General features: G+C 42.7%; 1 protein-coding gene across 2 annotated transcripts in view; it reads left to right on the forward strand.

Annotated features, from left to right (window-relative positions):
• Nucleotides 1–21,617, forward strand: part of DENND1B (DENN domain containing 1B) — a 1,337,878-nt gene that overhangs the window by 1,306,062 nt on the left and 10,199 nt on the right. For both annotated transcript variants that reach the window (XM_078644012.1, XM_078644002.1), the window contains one exon: nt 21,487–21,572. In XM_078644012.1, coding sequence (XP_078500138.1) covers nt 21,487–21,572 — 86 coding nt within the window. The remainder of the gene's footprint in view (nt 1–21,486; nt 21,573–21,617) is intronic.

Genomic DNA, 21,617 nt, shown 5'->3' on the forward strand with positions numbered 1-21,617 from the left:
CAAGCGTGGCCTTCCTCGCCCCCTCGGTTTCGGCCGTTTTCCCGGCGGTCTTGCGTTGTTCTTGGGGCGGTGAGTGCCTCTCATATGCGAATTTGTCCAGCTTGGCCTGGGTGGAGGTATTTCTGGGGCCCCTGTTAGACATGGTGTCGCCACGAATTAGACTGCCAGATGGTTAGAACGATCGTGCATGGGTTGCGCAGGGCCGCTCCTGTGCGCTCCGGCGGCAGACCTCGTTGCGGGATATGGTCACCGCAGTGGGGGGTGGGGTCCCCTCGCCGTTATGCCGTCGTGTTATGCTCCCTTTAGAGATTGCGGTCAGGCCAGGTGCTGCGTCGCCCCCTAGCAATGGTTCAAAGGGGTGTTTGGCGGTGCTCTGCACTGTGTGACCCACACCAACTGTGGCCGCCGTATTGCGCCTCTCCTCCGTGTCTCCCTGATGTAGGTGCTGCCCAGGCGCCCGCCCCTCTTGGTGGCTCAGTTAGCATATGGCTCCCGGTCTCCTGTCGGGAGGTCCTCAATTTCCACAACCCTCGCCCGCAGCGGTCGCTGTGTAGCTGTGCCTGCTGTTGTGTGGCTCCGTTGGCCGCTGCTGGGGCCTGGGGCAGTCCGCTGTTGTGGCCGGGTAATGGCGGCACCGGGCCAAGCCTGCGCCGCTCCTTTCGCGCTACCGGTGGATTCGTGCGGGACCGGGGAGTGCCGCCGGGCTGTGGTGTTGTGCTCCCGTGTGCTTGGGTGGACGGGAAGGGAGTTTCGCGGTGATTCCCGGGGTGACGCGCTCGGAGAGCCGGCGCTTCCTGACACTCACCCCCGCCCGCAGGCCACTTCCGGCCGGACTCGGTGGCACCGTCAGCCCGCGGCTTCACTTCTGTATGCAGGCCCAGCTCCTCCTCCGCCACTCGAGATTGAGATATAGCCCGTTCGGGCCGCCGCTGCTTCCAAGAACTGCAGCGCTGCTCGCCGCACGGACACTGGGTCCGGTCTGCCCCTTTCCGCCTGCGAAGATCAGGATTATGTTACGGATTTATCGTGGAAAGCCGCCTCTGCCCCGGAGCCTCCCTAAGCTGCGGCCACCATCGTTGGCTGCTAGCCATGCCCTTAGCAAACATGTTTAATAAAAGAATCAAAATGACTCCAATTAATTTTACAGGTGGGTAAATTTGACGTTTCTATATAAAAAATTTGACTATGGGAATTATTTTTCATTTAAAGGAGAAATACTGCGTATGTTGTCGGCATTCTGTAAAGGGTCACTTTTCTTCATGATTAATGATTGTATGAGATTCTACCCATACTGTGGATGAATCATGTTTTATTGGGAAGGAAGTTTTAGTTCTGCTCATGAAAAGGATTGTAATTGAGGATGAGTATGTAAAAGGTGGAGGATGATCCTTTGTCTATTTAATGGACTACTATCGTTTGGAATAATACATATAATTTTAATAATCAGTGAGATATAAAATACATTTCCAGTTTCTACTTTATCATTATCTCCTTAGTAACTGCAATTGCGGGATCTTCAGGTTTAAGCACTCTTCCCTCTGGTACTAAGCAAGCGACTTTAAATTCTGGAGCTTGAGGATTTGGCAACCTACCTTCATCAATTTAGGTAAAATGAGATAAATCCAGATGTTGCACCTGGTCCTGGTCTATAGGTGGTTCTGTATTAATGGAAGTAGATATTTTATTCCTTGCTTTGCGGTCTTCCTTTAAGAGGAATCTTATCATTTGTTTACCTTTTCTAGAGATTTTGCTCTTGGGATTTCCTTTTTGTCAGATTTCTTTTGATCTTTCATAATGTGGGGTTTCCATAATATGTGAGTCTATCACTATTACCCCTTCTGGATCATTACAATCTTCCCTGTACTTTATAGTAGGTTGTTTCTGAAGTCCGGAAAGTAAGGAGTAGAAGTTGAATTCAAGCAAGATTGAAAATCTTGAGCCCCTCAGTGAACAATTTACGCAAAGAGAAAACTGCAACAAAATTCTTTGATTTCTGCTGATTTTTGTAACTCTGCCACACAGTAACATGTTCTATTTACAGCACCCCTTATATGAGGTGCTCATGCTACAATAAAAATATTCTCTGTGAACTGCTGTTTCTAATTACAGATTCCTCACCTAGGCATATTCCTCAGCATCAGAATAAATCTGTGAAATCTTGAGCAGTACCTGTGCATACTGGTAGGTGGCGTCAAGTAGCTCCATGTCAGCATCATCCTTGTCTAAAATGGCATCTGTGGTATCTTTTTTAGTGGCACCCTGGCACACTGCTATCAGTTTCTTTCTTTTCACGACAATAGCGCAGAACTGGAGAGCTACTTCGGCCCTTTTTTTTACCCCTTTTGTCAACCCTTGTGTCGATTCCTTTTGAGCTTTGCTTCCAGTGTGAGAGGGATATGTTCTGTAACATACCCAAGATATTTAAACCCTGTGAGGAATGTCACAGACTCGTCTGTGACATTCCTCACAGGGTTGTGGTCAAACCATGCCCACAAGGCCTGCGCCGACTGCTGCAAGCGAGCAATGACATTCCTGGTGTTGTGACAGAGGGCTCCATGCCTATCTCAGTCCCAATCCCAAGGGAGAACTTTGGCCTGTTCTTGGAGCCAATCCCACTGATGATTGTCATCCTACTCCAAGTCGTCAAAGTAGGGTAAATCATAAAAGCACACAATGTTGAAGCGTATTTCGGCTTGCCCTAGCAAGTGCCGCATTTCTAAGACCCCATCCTGCATTCCACTTGTGGAGCCGATGGCTGGGTCCGCTCCTCTTTTCCTGTGCTACCTGGACCTAGGGTGACCCCTGCCCAACTCAAGGAGTTCCATTAAGAAATGTACTCAATTTTTGGGCTGATGACTCTCTCTGGTGCGCCTTCAGGCCCTGTTCCCTCAGCACTGACTGTGATGCCACTTGAAAAGGATCCTCTCCTCCTCTGACTCAGAGACGTGCCACCCAGACTGCATTCACAACCATCTTTGAACAGGCCCACCTTCTCAGAGGGGCTTGATCATGAAGAGGGCTGTGGCAGAGGTGCTTCAACCAAGGGTAAACTGTGCAGAGCCCCTGCTCTTCAATGAGGCCCTCACAACGTTCTCCTGGGCTAAACCCTGCATGGCCGCTACCGTGTTCAGGATGATTGCCTGTACCCCACTACTAGAGACCCGACTTTCTGAACCCAGCATCTCACTCCCAAGAGCTTTGTAGTGCATGGCCCAGCAACCAAGCTTAAACTTAGTACATTCCCTAGCACTCAACTGGATACAGAATTTAAGAGGCTGGGTACCTTTGGGAAGAGGATCTTTTCTTCCACCAGCCTGGCATTATGCTCTGTGTGCACCATATGCCTCTTGGGCCACTATACTTATGGCTTGTCGAGCTCTGTTGCACACCTGCTACCCATGCTTCCTGAAGAGGTCTGGGCCATCTTGAACTAGGCACTGATTTATGGTCGGGACGCAGCAAAGTTCACCATTCAGTGCGGACTGGACACCACCAACTCACTAGGCAGGGACATGGCCTCAACAGTGACACTCCACATAACATGCCTGACTGAGATTGACAGGGTTTTCAGGGATGTCCACTCTTCCCTGTTAGACATGCTCTTTGACTGCTGCTGCTTCGGGACAAGACAAACACAGCGCTCATGCGCTTTAAGATGGATTCAGTCAGTACCAGGTCCCTAAGCCTCTCCAGACAACAGCATCAAGCCTCCTTTTACCCCTTCTGATGCCATGACCAGGCTCCCAGGTTTTTCCACAATTCCACCCTACCCCCAGTGCCAGCAAGCTTCTCAGTCCTTTCGTGGGTGAGAACATGGAGCCCACAGAAGATATTGAACTCACACCTAGTGTAATTTCTAGTTCCCCCTACCCTCCGGCCGCCGCAGCCTCTATATCTCTTTAATGGGTCTTCAACACAGCACCCCATCCTAATGGCAAACAATAACCTCCGACAAGTCAGGGCCCCAGATCGTGCAGGGGGCTAATGCCCTTCTGTTTCTGGCAACCCTTCCTACCATGTCACTGTTCCCAGAACAGGTGACAGAGCGCCATCTCTTCTTGCTCCTTCAAGAAGTGTAGCGTCTGCTGGCCAAAGCAGCAATCAAGATGGTGCCAGCATCAGAGGTCTTGTGTGGTTGTTATTCCTGCTACTTTTTGCTGCCTCAGTCCTAGCCTAGATCTTGGTACTTTCAACTCCTTCCTACGGAAATAGACATTCAAGATGCTCACCTTGGCTCAGATTCTGTCTGCCCTGTACCCCGAAGACTGGATGGTAGCATTGGACCTCCAGTGGGCATATTTCCACATTCCTGGACCTAGAGGCCCACAGGCGTTACCTGCAGTTCATGGTAGGTCATGAGCATTTCTAGTTCACTGTGCACCCTTATGGCGTCACCAGTGACCTTCAGGTGTTCACAAAAGTAATGGTGGTGATTGTAGCACACATGTGGAGGTCAGGGGTTATAGTCTTGCACTGCCACAAACACTGGCTGTTGAAGGAGGGCTTGCCGCAGGTAGTCGTCACCCACCTTCAGAATATGGCAAACCTTCTGAATTCCTGGGGTTCACTGTCAATATGCTTAAGTCACACCTGACTCGTTCGCAGAAGTCCCCTTTCATCTGAGCCATTCTGGACACGGTGCAGTTCCGCACCTACCCTCTGGAGTGGAGAGTCCAAGGCATTTGTGTTATGATCCCAAGGTTTCAAACTCAGCCCTGGATTTTGATAAGACTGATGACTGACTCTGAGGCTGCTGGGTCTGATGGTCTCCTGCATCCTGCTGGTGAAGCATGCTCTATAGCAAGTGATACTAAAAGTACGGCCCAGGGGCCGCCTGCAGTCCTCCTGGCCTTTACATGCTGCCCCTTAGTCAACAGCTGCACTGGGCTGCTGTTTAGTCGACTCAGCACTAACATCAAAAAGATGTTAAATAATAAGACGAGCATTTATTTAAAGACTAATTGAGGTTAAATAAAGTTCATAACTAGGGTATCCTACACCACGTAACTTTAGGAACACCGACATTTATAAGGACATCTTGCAGAAGAAGTGTAAACATATGATAAAGTATCTTTAGAATTCAAAAAGTGAATAACATTAACATACAGAACAGTTTCACCTTAGTACATAAGATTATCAGTGCAATGAGAAGTATTTTCTTTCAAATGTCGATTTGGAAACTTCATCCCCTCCCCCCACTGCCAACAATGCCAATGGTGAACAAAGAGGCAATTCCGTTGTTATGTGCACTCTTTGGGTGGCCTGGATCACTATTACACATAAAAACAAAGTTTATTAAAATCAAACACAGGAGAAGGTCTTTGCAGCACACATCCTGAAGTCATGTATTTCAAGGTCCTCTCATATGTGATAATGAAGAAAAAAGTTTGAAAGTGTAGTAAAACAATTGGCTAGGATCACAGAATTTGGTTAAGTGGGGAAGCTGGGAATTATCTCAAGTTTTCTAGTTTCACATTGTAAAATTCACCCACTAGATGTATATTTTTTGCTTTCCCTACACTCACCTGACCTCCACCCCTACAAACTCCTAAACACCACCCTGCTGGCATCAGTGCAGCCTTTGGTCACATCACAGACCACACATTTTGGCCCCAGTTAAAATGTTTGCAATGTACCAATGCTCTATAGCTTATGCAGGGAAAGCAAGGGGAGGCTTGGTTCCTGTCTTTGCCTGACCTGGACCACTACAATGTAATAAACAGAAAGAGATGGCCAGACAGATTTGATTTTAACCACTACCCCGCCTAGTCTGACAAATTACTAGGTCGGACAACGATTTCGTTAAGTGAGTTTATGCTTTATACAAAATTGTTTTGCAAAGAATTTTTCATATGTCATCAAAAAAGACACAATCATTGACGAATACATACATCTCAAAAAAATACACAAATGAAACAAATATATATCACAAATATATGTCACGAAAAACCACATAGACAACTGTGCAATGCCTCTAATTATTTGATTATGAGGCACCAGTCCTTAATGTAAATACAAACAGACAAGCGGACATTTAAATTATTGCATCAGCCTACTTGTCTAAGCAAGCCTAAGACTTGTAGTTTTACTTGAAAGGGTACTGATTATGGGGGTTAAGCAAGGTGGATTATGCATTAGGATTACATTGTTTTGCCCCTAGATAGCCCCTTCTTTTTTGTATCTTAGGCGGGAAGTCAACGCGTTTCAAACCCTGTGTTGTTTGTTGGGTTCTCCTCAGGACACGGACTGGGGGTTGCTGTCACTGTGAACAATAATTAAAAAATTGGTGTCAGTGTGCAGGCTGCCTTGCAGGGACCTTAAAACTCACAGACTCCTTTACTCCTATTAACATTTACCTTTTGCTGGCCCGAAGGGTCAGGAGTTGTCAAAAAAACGCCCATACGTATTCTGTGGATAGACAAAAATGGGAAGTCTGTTGCAGTTACTGCATATGGAGCTATATTCTACCGTAATGGGTGCCGCTTTGGAAAAAGCATACCTTGTTTTGTTGATGGTATGGACGAGAGGGGTGGATCCCGAATCGATTTTCTAAACTCGGTGTTCTTTCACCTTTGAATTGCTCATCAATTCTCAGTTCGTACTGCGAAGAAACAAGCATGTTGTTGTTATGCCTGTTATGTACGTAAGCAGGGAAGTTCTATGGCGGAGGACAAACTTCCTACCTTATCGGAAATTGATTTCAGCTGGGCTGCGTGCACTGTTCAACGCGAGCCGCCGCACGGGGTTGCTGACTGCAACGGAATGGACATGAAATTAGGGGCAGCTCGAGTGTGGACTTTTGGAACGAAATCAAGATTAGATCTGGGCAGAGTGCTTACCTGGAACGTTTTCTTCTGCTCCTATTTTCCGGCATCCATTTTCTCCCACCAGGCGTAACGCGTGGTTACGCTGGAGGCGTGTCTGCTCATATTTAAAGGGGCGGCAATGCAGGTTTATGCTGGGGTTTGTAGTTCGAGTCAAGTGCATTCGGTCAGCGAGATAGTACACGGCAGAGCAGCTGACTGTTGCAGAGATTGAGATGAAGGACAGGCGGTATTATAGATTACTCAATTCATTGAGGTCATTTAATCCTGTCATTGCAGTTTCAAATTTGAGCATTAGGTAAGCTTCTTTCTGTGAGAGGCGTGTATCTGGGTCGCCTCCTGCTCCAACTGTACTTTTGATGACTGATAGAATTGTCCAGTTCAGATCGTTCACAGAATGATTTTGTTGCAAGAAGTGAGATACCAGCGGTGCTGTGAGGACTTTATTGTTGATTCTGGATCGATGTTGGATTATGCGTTGGCGCACCTCTTCTGTAGTTTTCCTGATATAGACTTTTTTGCAAGGGCACACAATGGCGTACACTGCATACTTCGTTTTGCAGTTGGTGAAATCATCATGCCGCCAGTATTTTTTGCCATCCGTAAAAAGTGAGCCTTCCATTGTGGATCTGAAGTCCGAGTGGGCACAGCACCAAGGGAATCTCTCCAGCCTGCACCAGATTTCAGAGACTGCAAAATATCTGCAGTGGTTGTCGATAAACCATGACTGGATCAGCGGCAAACCCTTCTCCCTTCCCCACCTAGAGCTGAAAATACCACAAAAAGCAAGGTTTTATAGCCTGCAACTCGCCCTCATTTGGTCACCAAAGAAACTGATGTCAGTGCTCCAGGGTGGAGCTTATATAGGCAGTGCGCTCATCACTTACGATGTTGATGCAGACCCACTCAACGGCCCCCACCAGTGAGTAGAGGCAGTGCTTAAGAATTTCCAGATCCAGTCTGATGCCAGAGGAATATGTGGTTTGATAGTCTCCTCTACAAAATCATTGCTGAACATAAGTAACTTGATCACTACGTTTTGGACCTATGCCCACACCTTATCAAGTAAAATAAGTAAGATAAATAAAAGTGGGGACATTGTGAATACAGTTGTTTGTCAAGAGATCTTTAGCACTGATAGTTTAGACTCCAGTCACTGAACAGAAAAGTCACACTGCCACCTCTTACTACAAAATCTGTTATGTTTACATAATGCTGTAAAGTTTCTGGTGAAGGGCATAATAAGAGTTTTGTAGCTCTCAACTCACCCTTATTTGGGGACAACATCTGCACTGGGGCCTTCTTGTCTCCCACCAGCTTTTCCTCAGCAGCGGATCAGAACAATCCTCCAATCTCTTGTTTCATATGCTGTAAATTGAAGATGTTACTTTTACTCCGGTTCTCGTTTTATAGTCTTTCGGAAGATAGATGTCAGGGTTAGCTTTGGGATTCCACCTAGTGACCTACAAGGGACCATGTTGTTTCAGTGTTGAACATTCAGTTTCTTGATTTCTCCCAGTGGAATGCAGTAAATAGTTAAATAGTTCCATAAAAACATTGCTACTTTTTTAACAAGCATTGGTAAAGCCAGTAGGTCTTGCCTTTGGGACCTATTAACTTTGCCAATCTCATTTTGCAACCAATGTTGGTGATCACATCATTCCACCATAACAACCATGTGTGACAATATATGCGTGCACATGTGTCAGAAAGCATATGTGCACCAGCACAATGACGTGGATGCCACTTTCTTTAAGTTTTTATTAAGTAATCCAAGACGATGAACACCATTTAAATCCGTAAATATCAAAATAATCGTTTTAGCGTGAAAGTGAACATTTTAAAAAGAAAAAGAACCACAGGAGTGGAACACTGTAACAGAGGAGCAAATGGGAGCGGGTTATGGCAAGGAAGGTTAAAGTATTGCAGGAGGAAAAGAGTAACAAAGGGTTACGAGGAGGAGCACACATGGAGAGAGGAACACAGTGCAGGAGAGAAAGGAACCTTGAGCACTGGAGCAGAGAGCAGAACATGGAGCCTGGAGCAGGCACACAAGAGCACGAGGAGCACACAACATTTACAGTAACATAAGGACAGATGAGAAACACAGAAGGTCAAGAACAACATGGAAATGGAATGGGGTGTGGGGAAAAAGCACCCAAGAGAGAAACATAGAGTGCATTTGGGGCAAGCATATGGAGGAGAGAAGGAGAGAGCTGGAAAACATGTGCACTCTCATGCAGTGCTTAACCAAGAAGGAAAAAAAGTTCTGGAAAATTGACCAGTAGAAGATAGAAGCCAGACAATCAGTGAAATGGTAAAGAGGCTCTCCTCCTGAGGGGAACAATCTGAAGATGAACACGGAAAATCATTGAATAAGAAGCAAGAAACTTACTTTACTTTAAGAAATATGGGTATTAGTTGGGGTGGGGGGAGGTTTATGTACCTATTTCAGGTAAGAACCACAAACCTTGTTGGGGTGAATCACTAAAAAGATTCAATCAACCTGATCTCAACTGCTTTGTAGCTGTGGCACAGAGCAGACAAGCCTAACTCAGAGGCAGTGTGTAAAGTATTTATGCAGTGCCAAAATAGTAATTAAATCGTAACACAACCTAAGAAAAATCCCAAACCTGTTTAGCAAAATAGAGTACATTTTAATAGATAAAACAACACTAGAATGCCAAAAATCCAATTAGGGGAAATGGATATATGAATTTCTAAAGTTTTGAGAAAAAATAGTGACAAGAAGCACAACGTGCCAATGATAGTCAATCGTCGCAGTAGAACATGACCAAGGCGCGATTTGATGCTGACCGAGATGGAGCGCAGGTCAGATACACTAACCAGGTTCGTCCTGGTCAAATAATTTACGTTCTGAATTTATTCTTTTAAGTCCCAATCCAACCGAGGTGTACACTGCTAAAGCCTGAAGGACCTCTGGGGAGGCAGATAAAGACTCACAGAGTGGCAAGCAGAGACTAATAGGAGTGTCCATTTCAGGTACTGTTGCCACTGGTTGGCTGGGCAGTTGCAGCAAAGGCCCCTAGGCCCCTTGTAGCTTGTTGTGTCCCTGTAGCTTTAGCGGGAGGTGAGACTTAGGACCCCTGGAGTCCACTTATTTTCCCGGGGTAGCAGAGAGAGCATGTCCAGTCCTTTCAGGGCTCTTCTCAGGTTGCAGACAGAAAGTTCAGTCCTATTCAGATATCCCCCAAGTCCAGGGGTGTTCTGAAGTAGGTGCCTGGAGATGCCACATTTATACCTGGCATGAGCTAGTGGGTGGGAATGACACCTGGCCATAAACTAATGATGTAAAATGTTGCAAGGACAATCCTACCCAATTTGGGCATTTTAACTTGTTCTCTGAGAGTTGTCTGTGTAGGGGATGGTACTATGGTAAACATGGTGTCCTCCCACATCTAACACCAAAATCTAGTTGTATGCTGCCACCGTACGCCCAATAAGCCCAAAAGCAGAAGTCTGGTAGAATAAAGCAGGGTGTTCCAGCAACCAGACATTGGATACACAAATAATTAATATAGTATACTGTTGTCACCTTTTGATGTACACCCCAAGTGTTATTTACAAAACACCAACAGACCAGTCAAGCAGGACTTGAAACTCCAGCAAGATTTGTGCCTGTTATGTAAAAAATTAGGCCCACTGTGATTGGAGCCTGTCTGGCCGGTGGGCAAAGAAAGAGTCCTGTCCTACTGTTCACTAACCTTTGCTGATGACAGGGGAGGCTTCTTTGAAGTTAATCTAGTCCCTGGGCACAGTCCACCTGCTATACCCTCAAGGGAACAAAAACGCCTCCCTACACCCAAAACCTTTACTCTGAGAGCAGTTTTCACACTGCTAACTGCTAGCTGACAGAAGTGGGAGAACAAATCTATATGGGGCTCCGGAGGCTTTAGGCAAGGAAAAGGTTACTTACCAAAAGTACCTTTTCCAAAATATTTATTACAAATCCAACTTCACTAGTGAATTGGGCTTGTAATAAATATTTTGTAAAAGACCCAAAATGAAATTTTTTAGTTCTTTCCTTGTCAGAGATAATACTATTAAACATAATTTGCATTCCAATGTTTTCCTATGTATCGGCTAACCCTGCTACAGTGAAAATAGCTCTTGGGACTTTTTCGCTGCAAGTCAAGATTAACGTTTAGATGTCCTTCTTTTAAATATCATGCACCCTGCTTTATGGGCACCAGCGCCTATCTAAGGTCGAATTAGTATTTTAAAACTGCACAGTTAGGCAACACTTGTAGGCCTGAAACCATGTTTCACACTGTCACAATAAGTGAGGCAGTCTAGTAGCAACATTTCCCTTACAGGCCCTGGGTTCATCTTGTACTATATGCTAGGGACTTATAGATCAGGAAAATGTACGGATTATGAATATTCAAATGCAACCATGTTTAAAGAGTGAGCACACACGCTTTACTACTAGTTAGCAGGGGTAAAGTGCATAGAGTTCTAAAATCAGCAAAATATTGGGTCTATCAAAAGGCAATAAATCTGGGTGACCAGACAGGAAAGGCTAATTTCCTACAATGATAATAAAGCAAACTAATATTAAACAATGGGTGGACTGTAAGCCCATAACAGTTCTTGGTGAGCCTACAATAAGCCTTTTGCAAGCAGGCAGCTTGCACAGTCTAGTAGACTTGACCTAAAAATTACTTTTCACTTGGATCACTGTTGATCAAGGGTGCTATAAATACAGAGAATGAAGTACATGATGGAAATATAAAATAATGCCATACCTAAGTAAAATAGAAATTTGACTGTTTTTATTGCCTTGATGTTTTGTACCTGTTGTTTTACAAAATCTGGACCCAGTGACTTTCCATTCATTCTAGGAAGGACACAAATGCATGTCCCAGTTGTGGAGAGTCCTCGATTGACTACTCCATGAACACTTAAAAATTCATGAGTGGCAGGCAATAAAGGAAAGGAAAACAGAACAGTTTTATTACCCCTCCCTCTTTTGTAAACAGTGGGTGCACGAGCCCTGGGGAGTTTACCTCTAGGACTTTGAATGTGCTTGCAGGTAGGTGCCTAACTTCCTTCTGTTAAGGTTTTGAGCTGGCTAATTTTTACCATCATTAAGGTTCATTTTTTTCTCCTCATGTACCTTCCTTAAAAGTGTTTTAGTGCAGTTTGTGCTAAAATGCTGTCCAGTTGCAAACCCAAATATTTATTTTTTCTTTCTATTTTTCTTTTCTTCAAGTGCCGCCATTGCTTGTTGGTGAGCACACCTCATTTCAACCAAAAAAAAATATTTGTGTTTTGCCTCAATTAAATATTTTCTTTGACTTGGGGCTGTTGATATGGGGTCTAAATCCCAACCAAGATTATTGAGAGAGTACTTGGGAACCACAGCAGGTTCTCATAAATTTTGATTTGTTTCCCATTTCTTGGCATGCTGCTTAATATACAAGCACTAGTGCACCTAGATATTCTTTTATATAGAGAACCATCCCGTTAGGAAGTGAATAGTACAGAAAGCTTAAGTGGTTGTTGTGAGGATTGTGATGCATTATATGGTGTGGAACCTCAAAATATAATACACTCATGAAGCTATTTTTGGGTATAGTCCGACTCATTCATAAAAATGTTGCACAACCCTGGGTAACCAGCGTAAAACATTTTCACTCACCAAACAATAGATTAAGAAAGTCCCACAACATGAAAGAAATCCAACACCATTTATTAAAATAGATACGTTTTTAATGAATTTTAACACACCAAAACAAACATAATTCACTGGAGAGTTCCAGGGATATAGATTTTTAAGTAAATCATAAATATCAGCTTTTTAGTCCATTTGCAAACAAGCATTGGTAATCATAAAATATGGAACCTTTCCAAAACATTTAAAGAGTTGCATTTGACTAATCTGGCCCAGACTGGGTGACCAATTTCAACAGGGAGATGGTCAGGGATGCCAATAAGGAGTACTTGGACAATTACCTGGTCACCAAAGCAGTCTCAAGCTCAGTTCCACACTTTACACTTTGCAAAGGGGCAGTTCCTCTCGAGTGTGGCTACCATTTTTCCATCAAATGTGGCTTTTCCTTTGAAGCTCGCCTCTTGGGACAACACCCTGGATGGTTTCCTGTGAGGGGGGAGGTAACATCTCCATCTGCAGCAGGCTTCTATTGTTTCTGTACTTGTTTGCACTCCTCCGCAGAGGGGCAGAAAGCCATGTGATCGCCATCATCTTGGCAGAAAAACGGGGCAACAGAGTGGCAAATTTGGTGTCCCTTAAAATACCTTACATTCAACTTGGGCTTCAAGTAAGGAGTAATACCACAATTAATTTGATGTTTTGAAGTATCCATTTGTCTAGTCCCATTCAAAAGGTTTGAGGGGTGAGATGTCTGCCTGTAACTCTGTACTAGCCAATGGGGCTACTGGCCTTTCCACAGATAAAAAAGCAGTTTGAGACTTTTACTCTTCGGGCATATTAAAGTACACGACCCACCTAATAATATACAGCTCCCTCCTTTAGGGCTTGATAGGCCTTCCTTAGGGAAGACTTGTCAATATTGTTAAGGGAAGTGTGGGCGTTAGTTTAACTTACCATTTGAACTAATGCTATCAGTTTAAAACTGCACTTCCAGTTTGCAGTGGCAGGCTTGGAACCATGTTGTACTTTGTCACACTCAGGGTGGCACAATAAGTGCTGCAGCCCTGAGTGGAGACTATCACTTACAAGTCCTCGGTATCCTTGGTACCATATATTAGGGACTTATAAGTAAGTGAACTTGTGTCAATTGGGCGTAGCCACTTCAACATACATTTTGTAAAGGGTTATAACAGTAGCACTGTGGTCTGGTTAGCAGGCATCAGTGCACTCTGAGTCACAAAACCAGCAGCATCAGTCCAAATCTGTGGGGGTGATCATGCAAAAAGAGGCATTTCCTTACAGTTGCATGTCTGGTCTGAGTTTTTCAGCCAGTCCTGCATTTTTTCTTTTTACGTTTTAGTACTTTTTGGTTTGTTTTTATCATAGCCCACAAGCTACAGGAACAAACATGCAAAATATGGAAAAAATTAAAAACTTGACTGACGTGTCTAGAGCTCAGGTGATTATGCTCCCACTGCAGAGAGATGTGTTTGACTCTGTGGTCACTGGTTTCAGTGCCAATGGATACTATTGTGTGTATGCTGACAGAACGTCTCTTGAAAAATGCTGAATAAAAGCTTTAAATGTAAAATAAAAATGTAAATATCGGAATTTTTAAAGCGCACAGCTACCTCCACCGGAGGTGTCCCGGCGCTGTCCGTATACCGCTTAGGAACCCTTCCTGGCTTTCCTGGGAAAGGTCCACTCCTGGGCACCCCCCAGGTGCAGCCAGGCATCCCAGCGCTTTTGGGGCCGTTGTGGAGACTAAGCAAGCTATTGCCCAGAGTTGCAGCGTGGGACCCATGATCAGAACAGGCACTGAGGCGAGAATATCCAGTCAGGGGAATTAATGAGCCGGAGACCCGCCAAGGCAGGAATCGAACCCTGGTCCCTGGCCAGAGCTCTGCATCATGGTCTGCCTGCTCTAACCATTGAGCCACACTTCTCCACCGTGGTACAAAAGGGGGTGGTGATGGACGGAGCTTCAGAACCAATCAAATACTCACACCTAGTCAAAAGATCTGGGTTTGATCCATCAACGTTCTTTAGCCCACTCTGCCACCCCAGTTCAGACAAGGCTATATGCAAATCAGTCTGACCCTGTGCCTCATGGGAACAGTCCAGCCGAACTGCCAAGCCATGCCTTCCCTGGACCGGAAACAAGCTTCCGAGGACCGGTTTCTGGCATTCCAGCCGTCTTCAGCCCGGCTTGCTTGAATCCAGTGGCAAAGTGAGCATGGGACTCACATCTGAGCATACCTTGCCACACTTATGGCGGCCAATAGCGGTACAAAAGGGGGTGGTGATGGACGGAGCATCCGAACCAATCAAACACTCACACCCAGTCAAAAGATCTGGGTTTAATCCATCACTGTTCTTTAGCCCACTCTGCCACCCCAGTTCAGACATGGCTATATGCAAATCAGTCTGACCCTGTGCCTCATGGGAACAGTCCAGCCCGAACTGCCAAGCCATGCTTTCGCTGGACCGGAAGCAAGCTTCCGAGGACCGGTTTCTGGCATTCCAGCCGTCTTCAGCCCGGCTTGCTTGAATCCAGTGGCAAAGTGAGCAAGGGACTCACGTCTGAGCATACCCTGCCACACTTATGGCGGCCTAGAGCTGTACAAAAGGGGGTGGTGAAGGACGGAGCATCAGAACCAATCAAACAATCACACCCAGTCAAAAGATCTGGGTTTGATCCATCACCGTTCTTTACCAGTGCTGTACCAGTGCCAAGGACAGTCCTATGGGTAATGTAGAGTACCTTGAAGATCAATAATCTTGCTGTGGGTAGCTACTGAGGTGCTTGAAGGGCTAACGTGATGTGAACATGTTGGTGTGGAAAAGGTCTGACTGCTGCATTCTGTAGACTTTGAAGTTTTCACAGAACCTAGAGTGGTGTTGCTAGGTAAAAAAAACAATGGGTTGAAATGCTACAGAGTGATTGCCAGTGGTTAGAGTATTAGTGAACATTCCTCCCATCACCTTTCGAATGATTAATCTAATGCAATAGGTGGCCATGGGTACTTTCAAATGTGGGTCCTTTGCTCGCTGTTCTACAGGATCCAACTTATACCTCACTGACTAGGTAACTAAGACATGAACTATGTTAAAACATTTGCACTCTGAAAGTTTGAATATGACAGGAAGCAGGAGCACACACGAAGAGAACATGGGTGATTTCACAGATATGCTTCATATTCCGCATGTTGCAAAAAGGTAAACCTATTCGCACCACAGTGGTTATAGAAATTGGGTCTTGATGTACCTCGTTGAATAGCTTCCAGTATGAAACATGTATAGAAAAGTCTCATATATATTGGATGAAGTCATCAGTGATATAATTTGAGATGTCATCAATGATGTAATTTAGGGTCATGAGAATTGAATTATGTGAGGTCATAAGCAGTACATAGTGGAGCCACAAGTTTTTGTTAGTTCACTGAACTATAACTGCCCATATTTCAACACCGAAACATAACATTCTGTTAGCCTTTTGTTTTCTCAATATGTATTTATTGCTCACCATTTGACGAATCTCCAGGAAACTTTACAGGCCTATTCCCTTTTCTTCATCTGCTCATGCTGCAAAGTTTCCTGGTGATTAGTTAAGGGGGCAAAGGAAAAAGGGGAGTTCCTTAAACATGTTTTTCCACCAATGCATATTCCATAGACTTTTAAAACCGACGTAGCGGCAGAATGGCGGAGCGGACTTTTATGACATTTAGCAGGAACATAGATCATGTTGTGGAAAGGGCGCTTTTTCTTATCTGATCAGAATTGGTTCATCAGATTTTAAGTAAGGGAATAAAACTTAGTGATGGAAATGAAAATAAAACGTATAAAGCGCCCTAATAACCAAAGTTGTCTAGGCACTGATATATTGGGAAGCAGTATAATGCAGTACCTTTGCAGCATACCGCGGTACATGGTGATGATGAAACACAATATGATTGATTAATTGAAGTCCGTACAAAATGAGAAGGCAGCCTTATTGTTTGACTACACTTTGCCTTGCTCTGTGTTTTAATGTAAAATATAGGTTATTACTCTTGTTTTGATGTAGAGGAAGAAATGAGGTAGTTTACCAAACTCTATAGCAGTCGGAAAAAGTAGTTCTATTGATTTAAATATTTTTTAAACGTTTACGGAGTACTGCTGTACACTTGCAAAAGTATCTAGAAAGTGCTGAGGTATTTACTGAAATACGGAAAGAAAACTCATATATGAGAAAATAAAATTATGCCTGAGTTAGGGAGGCTGTGTTCTTTTAAGTAAACATATTTATATATGTTTGTCAAGTCAGTTTTTTAGGTTTAAAATATGATTTCCATATGTAGACAAATGTACACCATCAGGATGATATAGCACTGCATTGTAATAGCTTATAGTCAAACGAAATACAGAAGACATGTTATGATTGCAAAGGACTGCTGCCACTGCATTGTTCACGTCTTACAGTCTTTTCAAACTTAGCAGCATTTCAATCGCCCACTTCCACTTTTGCCTGTGACAACTATTAGAGGACACAAAATATGTGTTTGGAAACTTGGACATTAAGATGGAAAATGTCTCCATCTCAATTTCCAATCTAACTCCAGCTAAGTTTCCTATAACATTGTCACTAATGTGGATAACCACAAAGTGCAGATGGTCACATGTTGTAACAGAGGAAAGTGGATGGAGTAACTGATAGCATTTCAAAGCTCTTTTACCAATCCATGTTAGTTCTACTCCTTTCAAACCTAAAACATTTTTAACACCTACTTCACATCAAATCAAAACAGCTTTATTCGGTATGAGGTAAACAACCATAAAAGCATACTAATAGTCTTTTCTGTCTTAAAATGTTACATTGTTACATTAATCCCATAAAACATTTTAAAAGACATACACAGCAGTAAAAAGGGATTAAAACAAAGACGACGATATTCCATAATCAGTATATTCATCATAAAAGCACAAACTATACGCATGATTAGGTTGACTAATAGACGTCACAGAAAGTGCAGTGTGCAAAGCAGCCTACATCATAAAGTGCAAAAGAGAGAGCTTATATCATAGTGATACATAATGTGCAAAATGGCAGAAAAACTTTGTGCATAAATCGCATTTCATACTAGCGTAAAAATTTCTATAGATAAATATAAGTGTGTAATTGGGCTAAAAACAACACATTATGATTCGCCTAGACAAAACATAAATGGTAATTCCAAAATCATTCCTCCAAATTTTCAGACATTAATGCATCCAGATGTGAAAAATCTCTTCTACTAATAGCCCTTTGTATAAAAAAAGATAACGGAGTTCATAATTTTTAAGTTATCCAAACTACATATAAAGTTAAAAGCATGTTTATAAAAAGAGTGGTTTTAAAACTGACTTCCGAATGTCCTTATAAAAACTGCAAAAGAGCATGTAGTGCATCGTTGACTTGAGGGGATTTCCATCACATGGACATCGGGGTAGAGTGTTAGACCACTTTTCAGTTCTAGGAAATGCTATTAAATAGTGTACAGTACCAAACCTTAATCTGGTTAAATAAAATCTGTGTTGCGTGTTTCTTACCAGGGTTAAGTATGTTTGTATTCCCAACTCAAGTTGGCGTTCACAGTATACAGCAACACTTCGCTTAGTGCTAGCAACATCCATTCTTACACGTTCCCTGGCAGTAATATATTTAAGCTTCAGATCACTTTTACTATGCTCCAGATTGTGTGCTGGGTTCTTCCTATCAAAATCTATCTTGCAGTTTATATAGCGAGTTGCTTATGTTTTCTAACAACGGTATTCTCTTGCTATGATCAAGGGCCAAGCAATCCATAAATCTTTTTTGAATTCAGTTTCATCTAAGTGGGTAGAATCACTTAGATTTGGAACAGACAGTTCTTTATGCAGTAGCAATTAGCCTTTCTTCTGTCCCCTTTTTTGAAAATGGGTACGATGGCACTTTGTACCCAGGATGCAGGCATTACCCCTCCTAAGCCGTCATTAAAAACCTTTAATAAAATTGGTGTCCAAAATTCGGTATCGTGTTTAAAAGCATCAATGGGTACCCCAGCCGGTCTAGCGCCCTTCCCATTGGTGCGTTTATTCAAGACTATTTCAGTTTTTTGTAGCCTTATTGGGGGTCTGTTTACCGGCACAACGAGGATGATATTGCCATTATTGCAAATAGGGGCTTAAAAATGCATTCAAAATGGGTTGTCCAGTCTATTGGAGGAATGACAACATCAATTCTCACCGCAGTGTTCCCTCTGAAAAAGGGATGATCGATTATTTTCCAAAATAAGGCTGTGTCTCGTGTCTCAGCAGCCTGAGCTAATTTTTCCCATGCCTCCTCTCGAATTTCTATTTTTCTTTGCTTTAAATTATTTTTATATTCTTTCCTCAGGGTGCCTATTCTAGCGCTATCCCTGGGTATAGTTTCACAGCACATTTTAATTCCCTTGTTTAACCTAGAGCAGTCTTGGTTGAACCATCTGGGATTAGTTTTTCCGGGGCTTTTTCCTATTTTGGGTTGAAATATTGCCTGAGATTTCGCTCGTAATTTTGCAGAAGGCATTTATTATATCTTCGTCTATGGAGGAACTATCCAAACTATTATTTACCTCAGTGAGTTTTTTCTTTTTGAGATTCTCCATAAATATCGTAGGGTTCACGCCTGACCATTTGATTGAAACTCCATTATTACCCTGCTTACTTAATGTGCTATCTGGCCCAAAATATGTAACTGTGCCCAACAAACAAAACTCTAGCCATCTTGCACATACACTAACTTACAAAAATAAGGAGCACAGAGACAGACACGCATATATATAAAGAGTTAGGCGATTGGCCATTAGGAAAGTACATCATACCAACAATTTAATTTTGAAAGGAGGACAATTATTGGCTTCAATACAATTTGGGCCTCGCCCGTGCTCAGCACCAGCAGTTTTAAAAAGCAGGTGCTGAGACGGGTCTCAATTGGGCTCTCCATTTTTTTCCCCCACCCTCGGTGGAAAAAAAAAATCTTACCTCTGCAGCAGTACCACCACCCTTCACTGCCTTTGATGTAACTTCAAAGAGACTCGTTATAGTTCTTTCACAATCTCATTATGTCAGAACTGAAGCATTTTCAATATTCTATACAACAAAGCTTGACCTCCTCATGTAACGTAACTGGTGCTATGTAAAGCGCTCTGATACCTGATTCGGTTCGGGTCTAGTTCGCGCTATATAAAACTCTGCAAAAATAAAAAACAAATTAAAAAAAATAATGTAGCACAATATACCTAAACACAGAGAGGTAAGAAAATAAACTAGTGTGCAGCAAAGATGTTTAACTGGTATTAGAAAAGTATTTGAAACACACATTTCCGGTCACATGACAATGAATACTAATTAAAAACTAAATAAGAAAATACTTAAGAACTAAAGCACTATGTGATTCGTTAATAACACAAAGTGGGCTGTAACGACAGCCCAATACTACTAAATCCCACCAACAACCATAGATACTCCAAAGACTACAGCTCTACGTCTACAAAAGACTTAAGTATAAACAATGGTAATTTCTGAGTAAGACGTACCAGTGGTTGGTTAATACGTCAAAGGAAACCTATTCTTAATAATCATCGTAAATTAAGTTTTGAGACAGGAGTAAAGAAAGATTTTTACTATTTTGCATTTCTTCAGCTATGAAACCATAGGGCAAAGAAAATAACTTGTAGATGCCTATCGGTACTATGAAGATGCATTCAATATTTATAAAAATAACATTGCATTGCCTGACTTTCTGACATATTTACAAATTCTCAAACAACAAATAGAAGCAGAAACAAATATTAATACAGAAATTCTACACAGTATTCCATCTACTAATTATACTTCTACTTTCAGGACTGCTGGGCTACTTGGACAACCAATTATTCATAGCCAAGCTGTATTTGCCATGGACGATGTTCAAAATGCAATGGACCAAGTGAAAAAGAACGTACATAATTTAGATAACTTGGGTCCGGATTTAGATGTTGGCGGATGGGTTATTCCATCACAACGGGACTGGATATCCCGTGTGCCGAAATATAAATCCCATAATATCCTATGGGTTTTAGATTTTGGTGGACGAGATATCCGTCAGAATTGTGACAGATTAACCCATCCGCCGATATCTAAATCCCTTAGTATCTCAATTAAACAGCAAACAACTGGAAATTTACAAATACATAAGTATAGCATGGACTTCAGCTTGAAAATTAAATATATGAAAGTGCTACTTATGAACCTACATTACATAATAAAGTGAACAAGCACTCACAGGGAATAGCTTTCTTATTTTAAAGTAAGAGTAGGCGATGTAAGGTAATTCCTTTGATGTTATATATTGCTAAGATAGAAGGAACAGAAAATTACACAACATGAATTAGACCTAGTAACTTAATGCACATAAGCAGTAATCATATGCTACTTATGTGCATTAAGGTACCAGCTTTAGAAAGCTTTTCCCTGTGCCTAATTATTTGCCAAATGGTGCCAAATTTATAAGCACACCAAAGAACAGCTTTTCAATGGAACTGATTCCTAACCATAACTATCGCCACTGTGTTTTACTATATAAATAAGTGTGCTTCCATTGCTGCCATTGAACCTACGCTTCTCCTGGGGTACCAGCCTGATTGCTGTTTGAAATAAGTCCCAAGTGGCAAAGCAGCTAATAAACAATACATTTGCAAAATATGACTTTAGAGATGAGAGAGATGGTAAATATGAAAGCAATGTGAAGGGATGAGACTGTTTTTTTGGAGGTTGACTCTAAACCATTTCCTGCAGTTCTACATTGACACACCATTAGAGATGGGCCCCAACAGGAATGGCTGTGCCCATAATTCAGCAGAGACTTTGGTACTTATTTTTATATTTATGTATATATTTTCACCATAGACTTAGCATACAAATGTGCAGGTGTGAATCAAGGAGAAAATGTGTTGGAATTTTCTTTACACCCAGTGGTAACAAATTACATTGTTTGCATTTTTCCAGCTTGCAGGATTAAATCATCCGCAGAAGCATATCTCAAGTCATGATTGTCTTGTGGATGATGATGACGAACTGGACAGTGTAAGCAAGTATGTAAGCTTCATATGAATCTTTATTTTCATCAAAGTTATATC

This window comes from Lissotriton helveticus, chromosome 1_1, assembly GCF_964261635.1.
Source record: "Lissotriton helveticus chromosome 1_1, aLisHel1.1, whole genome shotgun sequence".
Lineage (NCBI taxonomy): Eukaryota > Metazoa > Chordata > Amphibia > Caudata > Salamandridae > Lissotriton > Lissotriton helveticus.